The sequence below is a fragment of the Fundulus heteroclitus genome, unplaced genomic scaffold (assembly GCF_011125445.2).
Source record: "Fundulus heteroclitus isolate FHET01 unplaced genomic scaffold, MU-UCD_Fhet_4.1 scaffold_141, whole genome shotgun sequence".
Lineage (NCBI taxonomy): Eukaryota > Metazoa > Chordata > Actinopteri > Cyprinodontiformes > Fundulidae > Fundulus > Fundulus heteroclitus.
The window spans coordinates 226,944-243,025 of NW_023396553.1; the positions used below are offsets into that span (position 1 = coordinate 226,944).

The 16,082-nt window shown below is 40.6% G+C and overlaps 1 protein-coding gene across 1 annotated transcript; it reads right to left on the reverse strand.

The window, feature by feature from the left end:
* Nucleotides 1-1,272: 1,272 nt before the first annotated feature.
* pcyt1aa (phosphate cytidylyltransferase 1, choline, alpha a) lies at nt 1,273-14,362 on the reverse strand. The gene is made up of 9 exons (XM_012874096.3): nt 14,028-14,362; nt 10,360-10,473; nt 9,915-10,014; nt 9,657-9,773; nt 8,489-8,640; nt 8,183-8,261; nt 6,299-6,441; nt 6,005-6,193; nt 1,273-3,281 (listed from the first exon to the last, which is right to left on the reverse strand). The coding sequence occupies exons 2-9, from the start codon at nt 10,471-10,473 to the stop codon at nt 3,048-3,050; spliced, it is 1,128 nt and encodes a 375-aa protein (XP_012729550.2). The 5' UTR covers nt 14,028-14,362; the 3' UTR covers nt 1,273-3,047.
* Between the last annotated feature and the right edge of the window lie 1,720 nt (nt 14,363-16,082).

The following is a 16,082-nucleotide window of genomic DNA, read 5'->3' on the forward strand; positions in this document are numbered from 1 at the left end:
GTGCCAACATGAGTCCAGATAAAACGTTTTGGGTTTTTTGTCCTGATAAATGTTGGCTCTGGTGGGACCGACTCCAGTCACTGCCACACCTCCATACTCCTGTATGGGCTTGTCTTTACCTTTTATCTTTGTTGCTTGTGCACTTTTTTTTTTTTTTTTTTTGGCTCAACTTTCCTTTGATAAGACTCAAATACCAGTTTCTTAAGCATTGAAAAGTCAAGTCTGTCAACTTTGATTATACAGGACTGTCTCAGAAAATTAGAATATTGTGATAAAGTTCTTTTCTGTAATGCAATTAAAAAACATGAAATGTCATACATTCTGGATTCATTACAAATCAACTGAAATATCGCAAGCCTTTTATTTTAATATCGCTGATTTTGGCGTACAGCTGAAGAAAAATCCTATCTCAAAATATTAGAATATTCCCTCAGACCAAGTAAAAAAAAAAAAAATTATAACAAAACAAAACCAAACATTTGAAAATGTCCATTAATGCACTCAGTACTTGGTTGGGAATCCTTTTGCACAGATTACTGCATCAATGCGGCGTGGCATGGAGGCAATCAGCCTGTGGCATTGCTGAGGTGTTATGGATGCCCAGGATGCTTCAATAGCGGCCTTTAGCTCATTTGCATTGTTGGCTCTGGTGTCTTTCAGCTTCTTCTTCACAATACCCCACAAATTCTCTATGGGGTTCAGGTCAGGGGAATTGGCAGGCCAATCAAGGACAGTAATGCCATGGTCAGTACACCAGTTACTGTGAGAATATTATGTCGTCTCTTAACCACTACCATACTTGTGATTTAGTTTACTGAACCAAGCGGAGTGTTTTTCAAGGCTCAGGAATCCTTGCAGTGTTTCCAGTTAATTAGACGATTCAAGTGATTAGTTGAATAGCCTACTAGTATACTTTTTCACGATATTCTAATATTTTGACATTTTTGAGTTTTCTTCAGCTGTAAGCCATAATCAGCGATATTAAAACAAAAGGCTTGCGATATTTCAGTTGATTTGTGATGAATCCAGAATGTATGACATTTCATGTTTTTTAATTGCATTACAGAAAATAAAGAACTTTATCACAATATTCTAATTTTCTGAGACAGTCCTGTATAGGCTGTAACAGTTTAAAATATTTATTGGTCTCATTTACAACCTGTAACTTGGTTTGCTATAACCTAAAATCATCAGAAATATCTAATGAATTGCTCAAACTTTTAAAAGACCTACTTCGTGTGGAATCCTTAAAATGAAACAAGACAGGCGAGATGTTGTTGGCTAACAGGTTTTAATACATTTTGCTTTTCCTGTACATCCAGGATGCAGTTAAACCCCAAAGAAGGTAACATAAAACATGATTAGAACTACGTTTTTAAAGAAACGGCCATCGTTGGCTTGCCTTTATGTGGACATGCTTGAACTGAGAAGTTCACCCTGATTTTAAAAGGAAATATTTAAAGGAGAACCAAGACGCAGCTTTCCATGTAGTTTAGCACCAGGATCCAGACAGGAATCGCTTTTTTTCTCTTTGCAGACTAAACTGGAATTTTTCACGTTGGATACCTAAAATCATGTTTGCACAGAGTAGCGTAGCGGTTTCACAGGCGATTTACGACAACGGATGCTTCTGTGGGGCCAAACCGAGAACCTGTCAACACCTAAATTAATCATTGACAGCGGTGCATCACAGACGTTGCATACCAACGTGCTTTTTTACTGGAGAACAAATATTCAACCCTTGCATTTCTTAAAAAGCGGCCCGAGGCGTGGAAACTGGGCTTCTCTCAGAGAAAACGATCAGCTGGGGAAGGAAGTAGCTGACTCAGCAGAAGTCCCGTCTTCCATTTAGTCAGATTCCCACGCCGCTCTGCCACCAACGAGGGAGGTCTGTTAAAAAAACCTTAATGTCTGCCAATCTCTCAACCTGCAGTACGCCATTTAATGGTTTCCGCCAGTCTGTTTGTTCCAAAATGTGAAAACCTAATACTTCTGTGTTGTAACAACGCATCAAAGTTAAACTGATCACTTTCTCACGGCCCCGGACCTCCAGGACGATTTTACACGACAGAAATATGTAAGTTGATTCTCTGCTCAGGGAAGAAAGGAAAAAAAAAAAATTAAATGAGATTAAATTAGAAAATGTATGAGATTTAAATGTGTCATCCATTCATCCACGCCACTTAAAGGCGTCTAGTTTTAAACTAGTCTTTCAAAGACCGATTCTTGTCAGCAGATAGTCAAATTTAAAAGCAAATTTATTACTATATGCAGGAAACAGCTGAACCCGTCTGTCAACAGATGCCGTTGGCAGACGCATTAAAACATGCCGACATCCAAACGGTGCCATGCAGGGCGGCACGCACACGGGAAGCTTCAACGCAGGCGGGCCAAACTCAGAAAAAAACGCTGCCACTTGGTTGACATTTACCCTCAGATTCAGCTTAGACGTGATGGAGGCAGAAGTTATTGGTTTTAGTGAGCTTATTTAATGTTATTATGAGGATGATATCTGCACACAAGCAGATCCTTAAAACAGTGTCTCATCTCATGATTCCTCAGCTCAACAGTTCTGAATCCAAACTAAACCTTCTGCTGCAACAAGTGACCAAAAGCCAGCAAGCCCCCCCCCCCCCCTCACATACACACACACTGCTAAAGCCATAACCAAAACTCCCCTGGTGCCATGAGGCAAGCTTTAGGAATAGTCGCAGACGGAGCAGTGCACCGAGGCTAATACCTGAAAATATTGCTAAGTGACAGTGAGCGACTACTTACCAACGTTAAAAAGGAACCGACGCATAAACGAACTTTTAAAAGAACTCTGGAGTCTACCTGTAACGCGCTGACCCTTACACAGGAACAGAAAAGATGAAAACTGGTTTGTTAAAAACATGGAGCTGTGGATGCCGTCACAAGTGCTAAAAGAAAACCTGACACGCTACAAGTGTGCCGCCGCGCGGCTCCACGCGCCTCTTTACTGCTGCCGCCAACGGGGGCCCCGCCGGCGCTGACTTCACGCTAATTAGGGGGTTGGGGGGGGGGGTCTAGTTGTTGTCATCGTCGTCGCCGTCTTCGTCTTCATCGTCGTCCTCGCTGATGAGGTATCCCCGGGCCCCGCTGTGGTGAGGAGGCGAGGGAGGAGGCGAGGTCTTGGAGAAGAAGGGGAGGCGGAAGGTGGGGGACGGCGAGCGCTCCTCTCGGGTGGGGCTGCTGTCGGGGCTGTGCCTGGGGCTGATGGCCTGCAGCATGCGGCCCTTCCCTTCCTTCAGCATGTGCTTCTGTGGAGCGCAGGGAGAGACCAGCAGATTTCACTTTACCGCCAACACCTGCTGCTGCTGCTGCACACCATGATGTCTGGACGCTTCAAAGGTTAAAATATTAGTTAATAAAATATAGGTTAAAATATTGAGCCTGTTCTTTAAAGATAATCATGAACTTCAATTCTCTGCATATTTCAGGTTTCAAAACCTTTTTTTTTTTGCACTTTTGTTGACCATTTTGTCATTTTCTGAAAAGAAAAGCTCAACAAGAAGATATTTCTCTCTGAAAATCGGGAGCAATACTGTCAGCAGTAAAAAAAAAAAAAATTTGTTACTTAAACATACGATCAAGTAGACTAAAAGTTTGGCTTTTCAAAAAAAAAAAAAAAAAATCTGCTTCACTTTTCTTCCTCTACACAAATTTTTATTTTAGCAAAAGTTTATTTCTAGCAAAGCGTCGTCCAAACACGTTTGTAGATGTGGCAGACACTCCCTGGCAGCCCCGCTGTTATCAACACTCGGCACCTGGAGACGTTCCCTGATCCTTTCAGTGTCCCAAAGCAAGACAACAAGTTCTCGCATGAAGTTCTACCTGCTTGTCAGCAGCAGCATAGATATTCAGACATTAATATATTCACTGACTAGGGCAAAACTTTACATAAATCTATTTAGAAAGCAAAAAACAACATTTGCTTCTTGGCGTTTGAGCAAAGACAGCCGTGGTTGAGAGAGACCCCAAGCAGAATTTTATCTGTGGGCCACATCCACCACAGCTTCACTGTTTTAGAGCTTTTTTATTAACATTTAGTATTTAAACACACCTTGTTTGACAGCTACATACTGAGGCAACAATGACCTGAACTATGTTATGCTGTTACCCTACACACTTCGCTCTAAACAAATATTAATCCAGATAAGAGTAACCGCCTCTATTTTTACTTTCTGTTTATGTTGCTCAGCATTTCCCTGGTAATAGCAGCCATCCAAGTGCACTGCAAAAACGGATCTAAAAATAAGTAAATGTTCTTAAAGTTAGTCTATTTATCCTTGATTTGAGCAGGTAAATAAGATTATCTGCCAATGGAGTGAGTATTTTGATCCGCTAAAATAAGATAATTAGACATCCTGCACTTGAAATAAAATGATAATGGAGATAAACTGTTCCTATTTTAAGTGCAAAAATCTTATTCCATTGGCAAATCATCTTATTTACCTGCTCAAATCAAGGACAAATACACTCATTTTAAGAACATTTTAGTTCTTTTTAGATCCGTTTTTGCAGTGTGAGCGTTCGTATTGAGGCTAGAACAAAGGGGAAGGAGCCAAGGTTAATGTTAATGTTATTGTTATAATCAACAATGGAAAAAAAGGCAAATAATAGATTTATTTACAAACAGCTACTGTGTGCCTAAAATGTTTTCTATGATCAGATCTGTTTACATGTTTTCTGGTGAAAACGGATCGGTTTGGTTGCGTTAGTCCCAGCGAATGTTTTCTCTGACAACGGCGCTGTTGGACATCGGGTTTCAGATTGTAACGGTTTGAAAACATTTTGGTTTCCGTTGTCGTGGTAACAGGAAAAACTGACATTTTTCTCACAGGGAGTCCCTGGCTCATGCACAGTACCACAGAAGCCAGCAGAAATTAATGCACACATGAAGGCACAACATTAAGGCTGCCCACAATTTCAAAAACCACAGAAGAAGAAAAAGAAAAGCGAAGGGCTGTTTTGGCTGCTGGCTCTTCTGAACTATAGCTTCGACATAATGCAAAGTCAACTTAGCAACAGTTGAACCTTGTCTGTCCATAGGACAACTTTATTCTCTGCCATCTCAAAGGTTTATTTGTTTAGGTGGTTTTTAGGCACCTGCGAATGTTGTGTTTCTAAGAACATAGCACCACTAGTGGCGCGGAGTGGGAATTACATTGTTACCTCTACTGTTGCCGCGTAAACGGCAGAAACGCTCTCAATGAATTGTCGTGTCAACAGGACCTTAGCTGACACAGAGTCATTTATTGAGTTGCAGTATTTTGGGGCTGGTAAAGATGCGGAACAGCTGCTCTTGGGCAAGCGTTGCTTTTCTACCTGTTCATTCTTAGTTCGACACCAAACCCGACTGCAGGCTTTACGGAAGAGAAGCTCAATCTTAAACTCAGCTGACCAAAACACACAGTTCCCGTTAAGGTCCGGGCAAACTCCAAGCGTTTGTGATGGTTGGAGCAGAATATCCCTTCTGTCATCACAACAAAAAATGGCTGCCATGGAGACTGTGAACTCATAAGGCCCCTCTTTGCTAAAATGAGCTTAGGACATCGTTTTTTTTACCCTCCTCCTCACCGTGTGAGGTGGTAAGACAAGCTTTGGTCCTCGCCCAGTTTTTGTTTATTCAAACTCCTCTGAAATGAGTTCAGACTGAAAATGGGCATCTTAATTCTTCCATTCATGACTTGCATCTCATGCTGGTTGCTGAAAAGGACTAGCTGAGATCCCCGTTAACTGCTGTGGTAACAACATCAGCAGCATCACATCTCGACTGTAAACTCAGAGCGGTTGGTTTCTTCCATTTTTCCATGCAAGCAGGTGCCAGGAAACTAATTTTTCCTTCATCCCTCCAAGTTATGCACTTTGAAGCATGAGCACTGAGACCACAGTAACACAGTCCCAACCCATTACCACTAAGTTTTCTAAGCAAACCTTGATTAGACGGCGGTTAAAGACCAGAAACGAGCGGCGTGCTCACCAGAGCTCCCTCGGGGCCGAACATCTGCAAGAAGTTGCCGATGAACTCCCTGGACTTCTCCTCCCATTTCTGGATGAGGTCGATGCTCTTCTCCTCCACCTTCTGGACAAACTCTTTGCTCTTCTCCTCCACGTCACGCACCTTCCTCTTCACCTTATCCACTCGCTCTTGCAGGTGATACTTCTTCTCCTGGCGTGTGACAACAGGAAGCATTTCATTATTCACGGATTTCTCTTCTCAGCCTTCTTTGGTCGTGTCGGAGCGACGCTCTTAGGATGAACCAGAAGGTCGTACGTTGATGAAGCTGACGTTGAGCTCTTTGGCCGTGTAGCCTCTCTGCAGGTTGCGTCTGACGTACACGTCGTAGTCCCGGACTATGCGGGTGATGATGTCGGAGGTGGAGATGCCCTCTGTCCGCTGGGTGGGAGCAAACATGCCTGCAGAACAGAACAGCGAGAACGGCACGGTCACTTTTTGGAAGAAGGTTTAGAGCAGGGGTGTCAAACTCATTTTGGTTTAGGGGCCGCATTCAGCTTAATGTGATCTCAGGAGGGCCACACGAGTTAACTCATTGCAAGATTAAATAGAACTAATAAATGTGGACTTGTTGTTGATTTTTATATTAAATTAATTTCACTTTTACACAATATATTATGAATAACCTCAGCGTTTTTAAGAAAAGTATGTGCAATTTCAACAATACTTTTACTCAGTTAAACATTTACTTGTGCATTATGCATAAGAACTGATCACAGTGATTATACAATGTTGAAAAACATTTATTCACATTTTCTGGAACTTAAAAACACTGTCCTACATGACAAAATACATCAAACAGATAAAAATTAAGAAATGATTTAAATTTTTCCACACCTGAAGCTTAATCTGCTAATTAAAACACAGCGCCCCTCGTGGACAATATAGGAACTGCATATTTTCAATTAGACAAAGTACATGTTTTTTTCAATAATTGTTTTATCATTCTCTTCCTTTTGTCTCCTCTTTCTTTCACCTTTTGTTTTTTTCTTCTTGTTCTTCCTTTCCTACTTTCCCATTGTAGTGTCCATATCATTTGAGATATTCCCCACATGAATCATAATAAAACTATTCACAATAATAAATCAAGCGGAGCACTATGGCAAAGCAGTACTGCTCCACTTGTGAAAGTCAAATTTGATGAGCTCTTTTTGGCATTAAAACAACAATTCTTATTGCCACATTGCCAGACAGGACACTGGACATTTTTATTTTTCAATAATGATAATGCATTTAGCCACAGGGTCGGACTAAATTGTTTGGCGGTCCGGATCCGGCCCGCGGGCCGTATGTTTGACACCCCTGGTTTAGAGCATTTCAAGTTGTCTGTGATCAGGGTGCCTCCTGCCATTCCTTTGAACTGGGTCACCTGGAACCTAAAGACCGATACATACGCCGCAGGAACAAAGAAATGCGGTCGCTCTGTTCTTGACACATATTCTGAGCAGAACCTTTTTTTTTTCTGAGAAATAGGAAGTGGGCGTGCTGCAGTGAGAGAGTGGGGCCTATGAAGACTTCCTAGGAGTTTAGTTCTTGTCAAATATAAACCATCCTTGCCAGCAAGAACGTGTTTCTTGTTCTTGCAGCCTCGAGTAGAACAACTTATTTCTCTGTTCTTGCTCAGTATGAACCGGCCGTAACAGTTGCAGGATAGTCACTCTGGAGGAGTGAAGTTTGGGAGCAACTCCACGGTAGCTCTGGTTACGTTTTAGGATCGTCGTCCTGCTGGAAAGCAAACCTCCACCTCATCTAGCCAACCTCGAGCCTGGTAAAGAGAAGCAACCCCACAGCATGATTCTACCACCACCATGTTTCGCAGTGGGGACGGTGTGTTCAGGGTGAAGTCGGGTGATGTTTTTTCTCGGCACATAAGGTTTTGTGAGAGGAGAGATGTGAGCAGAGCACCCTGTTCTACGTGTTTGCTTTTGGCAAATAGACTCCTTAAAGCTCTCTGTCAACAAATGCTTTCTCCTCCTCGCCAGTGTGACAAAATGTTGAAAACTTAAAGAGATATAAATACTTAGGCAACACACTGGAGCCTAATTTTTACACGCTTATCACTCCAAGGGCGGAAAATGCATACATAAAGCCGGGCTTCTTTGTGGGCATGTGTCGTCCAATTGCTTTACTTTCATGACTCACCTGCTTCTTTAATGTGCTTGTACACGTCGTCGCTGCCTGCTGATGAGTATGGGTAGTCATCGTGGGCCACAAAATCAATCTGGAGAGGTCATAACAACATACATGCATCACAGGAGATTCAGACCCATAGTTTGCAGCAGGGGGAAGCTTACAGATGATCAAAGGTGGCCGACTCATCCTGAAGGCTCTTTTTACACGTTTGGAATCGGCCTCTCTCAATTTAAAACTTCAATGTTCGGCTTGCTTCTCCTCGTGAATGCATCTTACGCTCTTTAACTCAGGTGTGTCTGCATGTTGTCCACTCACGCGATGCTTTGCGAGGAACTCCGGCGTTAGCGTCCAGGGAGCATTTCGCACCACTTCGTCCACGTAGCGGCAGTGTCTGACGGCGTCGTAACGCTCGTCCTCGTTCATCACAGTGAAGCCCTTGTACTTGTGGGTGAGCTCATCGCTGCACACTGTGAGTCGAAGCAGATATTTACAGGAAATACTGGTCCTCAAGCCAAAACACAACCAAGAGGGCGTGCGTACCACTAATGCCTGCTGATGCATAATCTACACATACCAAAGATGATACTGGAAGCACTCTGCTGCCATCCTCCCGTCCTAGATATTAACAATTATGCCTAGTTTTTTTTTTATTTGCATGATTAACACCTACATCCATGTTTAGTTAGAAAATATCTAATTAAACATCTCTAATCAATTTAGAATTCACTTCACAGCAAAAATGCAAGTAATGTATTTTGTATACGAACTACTCTACTGTAGTTGTTTATTCAAAGTTATAAAGTATAGTTTGATTAGCTACTAACTCTAGAAAATAAACACCCTATTTCCTTAAAAACATTTAACTAAGTTTAAATTCTTTTAAGCAGATACCAAATTAAATCAACATGTGACTTAATGCTGTGATATATTCAGAACATTTTTGCCGCATAAAGTATTTTCACTCGTAACAAAATTACATTATGCAATACATTTTTACCAACAGACGGTTCTCAGTAATAAATCCATGGGTTTATTTTGTTGATTTGAGGAGTTTCCTCAGTCTCCAACACAAAACATCTTTCCAGCGACTGCCTTTGTGATGACAGAAACGTGGCTTGTGTAGCTCTGGATGTATAAAGCCAATCTTAAACACGCAGTCCTCTTACAGGAAGTTGGTGTTTTACGTGCAGGAAAAGGCAACTAATAAAAGAAAAGCTGCATTTAAAAATTCTTGAAAAGAAAATGTTGCCGATACGCCTCATGAGGGACAGAGTCAAGCATGTAAAAGAGAAGATGAACCTGAAGCCTGGACGCCAGCGTCCTTATATTTATTTTTTCATATTATTCTCATTTCATAAACACACTTTGATAAGACCATTATATGTGGAAAAGCCCCCTTTACTTTAACTGAAGTTTCATCTTGACTTTTGATGTGCGATTTGTGCAAAGTTCAACCCAAACCCAGATCTTCACGCTTACTCACCCCCGACAATCAGATGTGAATTTGGGAAGAGACGTTTTGCCTGCATCAGGGCTCTGGCATGACCTGAGTGGAAAACATCGAAGATGCCATCTGCATAGACTCGCACGGGTCTGTTGACTGGATGCAGAGGAGAAGGACACGGAGGAAATGATATAATAGCCGTTGCTGCTGACATGAAACCTGCAGATTCTTAGTGAAGGTTTAACAAAACCAAAGCTGAATGATCTCCAAAAAGCCTGTAATTAGTGTCAAACTCACGGGGCGTTCCCTTCTTTGCCTCTTCCATGGTGACTCTCTCGTAGGGTTTATTATCGGCTGGCTCCAGCTCATCGGCAAAGGGCGCGGGGTTTTTCAATCCCTAAGAGATTCAAATACATAAAAAAACAATATTTGTGATGAAAAAGGTTTCATTTAACTTGACAGGAAAGGGATTGCCTAACGCCGCCTTTAAAAATCAAGCAAGAAAAGATCCAATTTCTTCCAGTGCTGTAATATTTTTTTCCTTTAAGAGAGCGATGTGGTAATAAACGGTCTTGTGAGTGGATTGTATTTCTTAACAGAGATTAGCAGCGTTTCAAAACTGCCTAATGCTGTTTGCAATGCTGCCCTGTTCCTGCGCAGTATAACAAAAATCAATTGGGCAAACGGAAAACCCTGGTCACACACGTTTCAAAATAAGAGCTGAAGGACAGCGCCGACTCACCACGGTATATCTGGGGATTTTCCCGAGTCTTTCCCCCTCTTCAGTCTCCCCGTTGGAGCCTTCTCGTCTTCTCTTCCTGGCCATCACCAGCTCGTGGGAGCTCTGGGCCTCCATCTGGGCTCAAGGGCAAAGACAGATACGACTGCAACACTCCACAAGTCACACGGACAGGTTTACTACGCCGCGTACCGCTATAAAACGACCAAACAGAGACATACTCTCATCTTCATACTCTGTCAGGGGTGCAACGCTGGGGACAGGCTTGCATAATTTTAGAAAACTCCACTGACTGTAAATATGGACAGCTGGGAAGGTAGGGAGGCTGTCATGTGCTTAGTCAACTTTGACCCAGTAACAAGCCTCCTATTTGACGAAGTACAAAATAAAAATAAATAAAGATTTGTATCCACTCTTAGTGAGATAGTAAAGAAGAAAACCCCTAGTTTCCTTCTTGAAAACATTAATCAGTTGTAAGTCTTTATGTTAGGAGCGGGGAATGAAGTTTGTCCAGCAAAGAGTGAGTTGGGATGTGATGTAAACGTCAAGTTTGCCAACAGGTCACCTGGACCAGCTTAGCCAGAATAAGCAGGTCATTATAGTATTATAGTAGTTATTATACATTAGATACTTTTTCACGCTGTTATGCACGCAAACAACAACAGGATACTTTAAAGTACATCTTGATGTCCCTAAAATAAACCTCAAAGTGATTCTAAGTGATTTTGCACAGTAGTGTAGAATTTGCAGCCTGCGTCTCTACTAGTGGCAACACATACAGCTACAGATTGTTCAAAGGTGCAACAAGATTTTTTTTTTTGTTGAACATAAAGTGCAAAGTGCAGCCAACTAGGGCTGGACGATATAGAAAAAAAACATATTGCTAAAATAAAAATCATATTGATCGTTATCAATAATTATCAACAAATTCAAAACATATTTTTTAAGTGCAGATCACACAAACACTGAATTCAAACTCAACCCTTTATTTAACCATTTTTTTTACCAAAACTGCAAGTTTTTAAAAAAGTAAAAAGAATGCGCGCTCTCTGAACTCTTTGAAGGGGGCGGGGCTTGGTGACGGAGTGTTCCTGGGTCTGCGTTGTGATTGGTTGGGAGGATATAATGACTGTATTATTAACCTACATGGCTAGAATGCAAAAGGAAGAAAAACTGTTATTCTATTGAACTTTTTTATTGACCCTTTTTTCTATTCTGTATATTATTATTGAATTGTCGTCTGGCCCTACAACCAACAAGCCTATGCATTAAGCAGTTTGACCGGCGCTTAATGCTATGGGGAGGTTCCTGAAAGTTTCTGGTAAAAAGTATGATTATATAAATTCTAAAACAAATAATTAAATGAGATTATCTCACTGCTGTAACTCTCTTCCCTTCCATGTGGAGATAAAGCCACTAAACATATGACCGACACCTAATGGACGTGTCTTAGCCATCAATTGCTACATAGCCAAAAATTGTAGACCTCTGTGATTTGGAAATTGCGTATTTTTTTAAAAATTGCAATTATATTGCAAATGCAATTAATTGTCCAGCCGTACTCAAAATGCTCATGTAACGTGACTGCGTCATCAAATAAACAGCTTCAACATAGATATTAACATTTTTTCTTCCCCTGACATTGTAGATAAAGGCTGCAGGATAATTCTCTGCAAACCAACCAACTACAGAAGCAGAAATAAACCAACTAGGGATGAGTAAAGGGTGGTGTCTAACGAAGTAGAAGCTCCTTGAAACTCTGACGGTCCTAAACAAGTAAAGCATACGGAAAATAAAATGCATCACCAACATGTAGCTTGAAATAATTGTGGCACTAACAACTGTGCCTTGTGATTTTGTGATAAATAAATACAATTGCTAAGAAAAAAATAAAATTCACAGCCTGGATTAGTGTTGCATTTTCAGCATGTGTTTCTGCTGTTTCGATACAAAGATGAATTTATTTTAAAGCTTTTAAATGAACTTTACCTGGGGTGCCAACAAACTTTGTCCGTGTCTGTATGTAAAACAAGGCTCCTCAGCCTCAAGGACGACTGCTTTTTTTATAATTAATAATAATAATAATAATAAACTTGTATTTACAAGTGGTTTTCATAACACTCAATGTCACTGTACAAACAAAAACTGAACAGGGAAACTACTTTTGTAATATCTACACAATATAAACCCAACAAGTGGTTCTTTTTTATGTAATTAATTAGGCTACAGATTATGGTGGAATGGATTTAGTTAACTCCTATCTAGTAAATAAATGATCATTTTCCTCTCATTGTAAAGGTTTTATGTTTCTCTGGTCTAAAAATAGAAACAAATAAAAATATTATTGGTGGTTCTTCGATTTTACAATACCATAACATTTTTTACAAAGGATATATCCGGATAAGCGTGTATAGATAATGGATGGATGAATGATCCATCCATTATCTATGCACGCTTATCCGTATATATATATATATATATATTTTATGTTTTTTATTTTTAACTAGTCAAGTGGGTTTTGCAGGCCTGGACGATTTCTATTTGAGGAGTGAGGGCCCAAATGGCTCTTGGGATCATAAAGGTTGCTGACCCCTCACACACTCATCCGTCCTGTCTGCCTGAAAACAGCACAGGCCAATAGTGCAGCCATGGCACAGCAAGACTTCCTGTGTTTTGGGTCGAGACTGCGCCATTGCACACATTCCATCACGCCACTAAAACTGCAGCCACAGGTCAATTAAAGGGAGCGGTCGCCATTTTCATGCATCCGTTCTTTATCTTGCTTTTACTTAATAACCGATCTTGTTTATTTGCAGCTTGTTTATGCCGTCATTTAATGCCATACATACTAAAACCCTGGAAGTTGTGAGCGTGTGACCCAGTGGACTATGTGAACAATGTGAAAACACGTTCCAGGTGGTGCCGGTGACCCGATCCCACACCAGGCAGCTTGTCTCCCCCCGCCCCCCTCCTACCCCTTTTCTTTTGGCTGTAGCAGGAAGGCCTGCAGGGCTCCCACACTGACAGGAGATAAATAGGAACAGCAGATGTCATTCTCACTGAAACTCACTGCTATAATAAGTAAGCAACAAGAGAAGGTACCAAGGTCTTATCTGGCCAAAAGCAGGGGCGGAAAAGGGAAATAAATAAGCTTTTAATCGTATGTAAAAGGAGTTGCTGTCGCAAACTGAGATGGACAACGTATGATACTGTTTGAAAACCATCTTTTAAAGTGCAAAAAAAACCCGATTCATTTGCTTGAACTCAAAGCATTTTCAAATCTATGGATTTTCTATGAAGATCGCACATTTAATGCTAATTTTCAGACTCTATAATGCAAAAATCGACTTTAAAGAGTTTCTGCCCTGTCCTGACAGATCGCCCTCAGCCGCATTCTCATTTTTTCTCTCGATAATATCAAAGGTGTGTTCTTTCAGAAAAAAAAAGACATTACTGCCGCTGAGCAAACTCTCCCCTTAGTCAAATCTCACTTAGTTATGAAGAACAGCTGACGGAGTGGTAATTCTGGTGCCACTGGTTGAGTAGCTCAGCCGTTTAAACCTTGACTTGTTGGTTCTTTACCTAAGCCTCTTTTGAATAAATAAATAACAAAAAAACACACGTAACTTACGTCGTTAGCTTAAGATTTTAAAAAGTTTTTGCCAACTTACCGTTCACTGCTTTTTTTCCCCGGAGCCCTGATTAAGAGGGGTGGGCGGATTCCAACACCTCGTCCTGCCAGCGGGCTTAGCTAACGCCGCTAGCCGCTGTCGAAAGCTAGCTGTCAAGTTGTGTGGCTAAGTTAGTTAGCTAAAACCGTTAGCACGGTGCCTATGCGACATCATAAACACGAACAAAACTCAACGAGCGGCCAAAGAACCGGTTCCCGCTGCGTCGGGCGTGAAAACCAAGCGACGGTGGAAACGATGGATAGTGTATTAGCAGTGACAGCTTACACTACAACGCTGACAGGTCACCAACACAAGAACTACAAAACTAAGACATTCTAACAGGAAGTGCCACGCGAAACGTTTCCGGAGTAATTTTTGTTGCGCTGCCATCTAGTGGACATAAAGCATATGGCATGCAAGTGGTTGGATACCTTACTGAGGCTCAACCTTTACACAGGTTGTCACGTTACTGCCACAAGTTTTACTGCATTTTATTGGGATTTTATGACAGAAAATATCCTAAATTAGCGCACAAGAAAAAAATAATGATGTTTTTTCAAGTTTTTTTTTGTAAATAAATATACATGTTTTGTGTGTTATTATATTCAGACTACCTGAGTCAATGGTACTGATGTCCGCATTCTGAGTGAACTTGTGTAATACTAAAATAATTGTTTTTTATTATTTTAATCTCTAGTTTTGTAAAGCTACTAGAGACTTGCTGTCAACAGATCCATACTCTAGCAGAAGCAGTAAAAGGTTTTCAAGTTTTTTTCTAAAAACGTGAAACAGACTTCAGTTTTTGAGTTGACTGGGCCATGCTAACATGGATTCACTGTAGCCCCGGATGTTTTTTTTTTTTTTTAATTATTATTATAATTATTAGCCCTGCATCGCAATGAAGAAGACATTTGAAATATATCTATTAAAAACCTCAATTGAGACCAATATAATATCATTCTAAAATGCATTTGCCATAATTTATTTTAATACTTTATTTAGTTTAAAACCATAAAGACCAATAGTGCAATAAAACAAATAGCTAAAAAGTTTCAAATGAATGTGTACATTTGAACATCTAATTACTTTTCCATTCATTCTGTGCTGATATTTTTTGCTATATTTACATTTCAAAAATGTTCTGTAGGCTTTGACTGTTTATTCTCTCATTTTCTGCCCAGTACTGGTATTGTTTTTCTGGTCCATTGAATATTCCTAGATGGAAATCTGTACCCAGAAATCAGGGGAATTTTTGGCTCAGGTTTTAGGTTTTATATGGGAACAAATAAAACAAAACTTTTTAAACTTTTACCTAGAAACATCACAATAAGGCTGATCGATTGACAAAAACTAAATAAATAAAGCAATAATAACTGTGGTGTGGAACTCTTAGAAACATGTACAGTATATAGTTTGAATTCAGGGTGACCGTGCATCGTTCATCAAAAATAACACATTTATTGGCTCATTTGTGCTCAAACTTTTGCTAAAATCTCAACATAAATATAATCTATAATGGGATTTCTTTTTGGAATTTATTATTTGACTAATACCTAAGGAAATCAAATGGGAAATTGGGCAGTAGAAAGGAACGTGTAGGCTGAGAACCCACTTTCATCCAAAGATCTAAACAGAGACTTTTGAGAGGAGAAGGAAGGGGACCTGATTTAGATGCTGATTTTAGGAGCAACCTCGGTCTGTTGCATATTTTACAATTGGTTTGTTGTGCAGAGTTACTTTTCCTCCACAAATTTTACATATAGGACAAAAAATTAATTTCAGTCTCATCTGTCCATAGCACCTTCTTCCATTTTGGCTTAATCCCTTTTGGCTTAAACCATTTGAATGGCTTGCAGGAATGCATGGCTAGTTGCCCAGGGAACAAATTCTCCTACCTGGGCCGTGGATCTCTGTGACTATAAGCCGATTGACAGCTTCATTCATCACTTTGTAACTTTAGAGAACCAGCATGTCTCGGTGGAAATACAGGTATGCCACATTCTATATTCTGGATGATGATTTCTCTCTGACCTGTGTGCTGTGTCCTATGGTTTT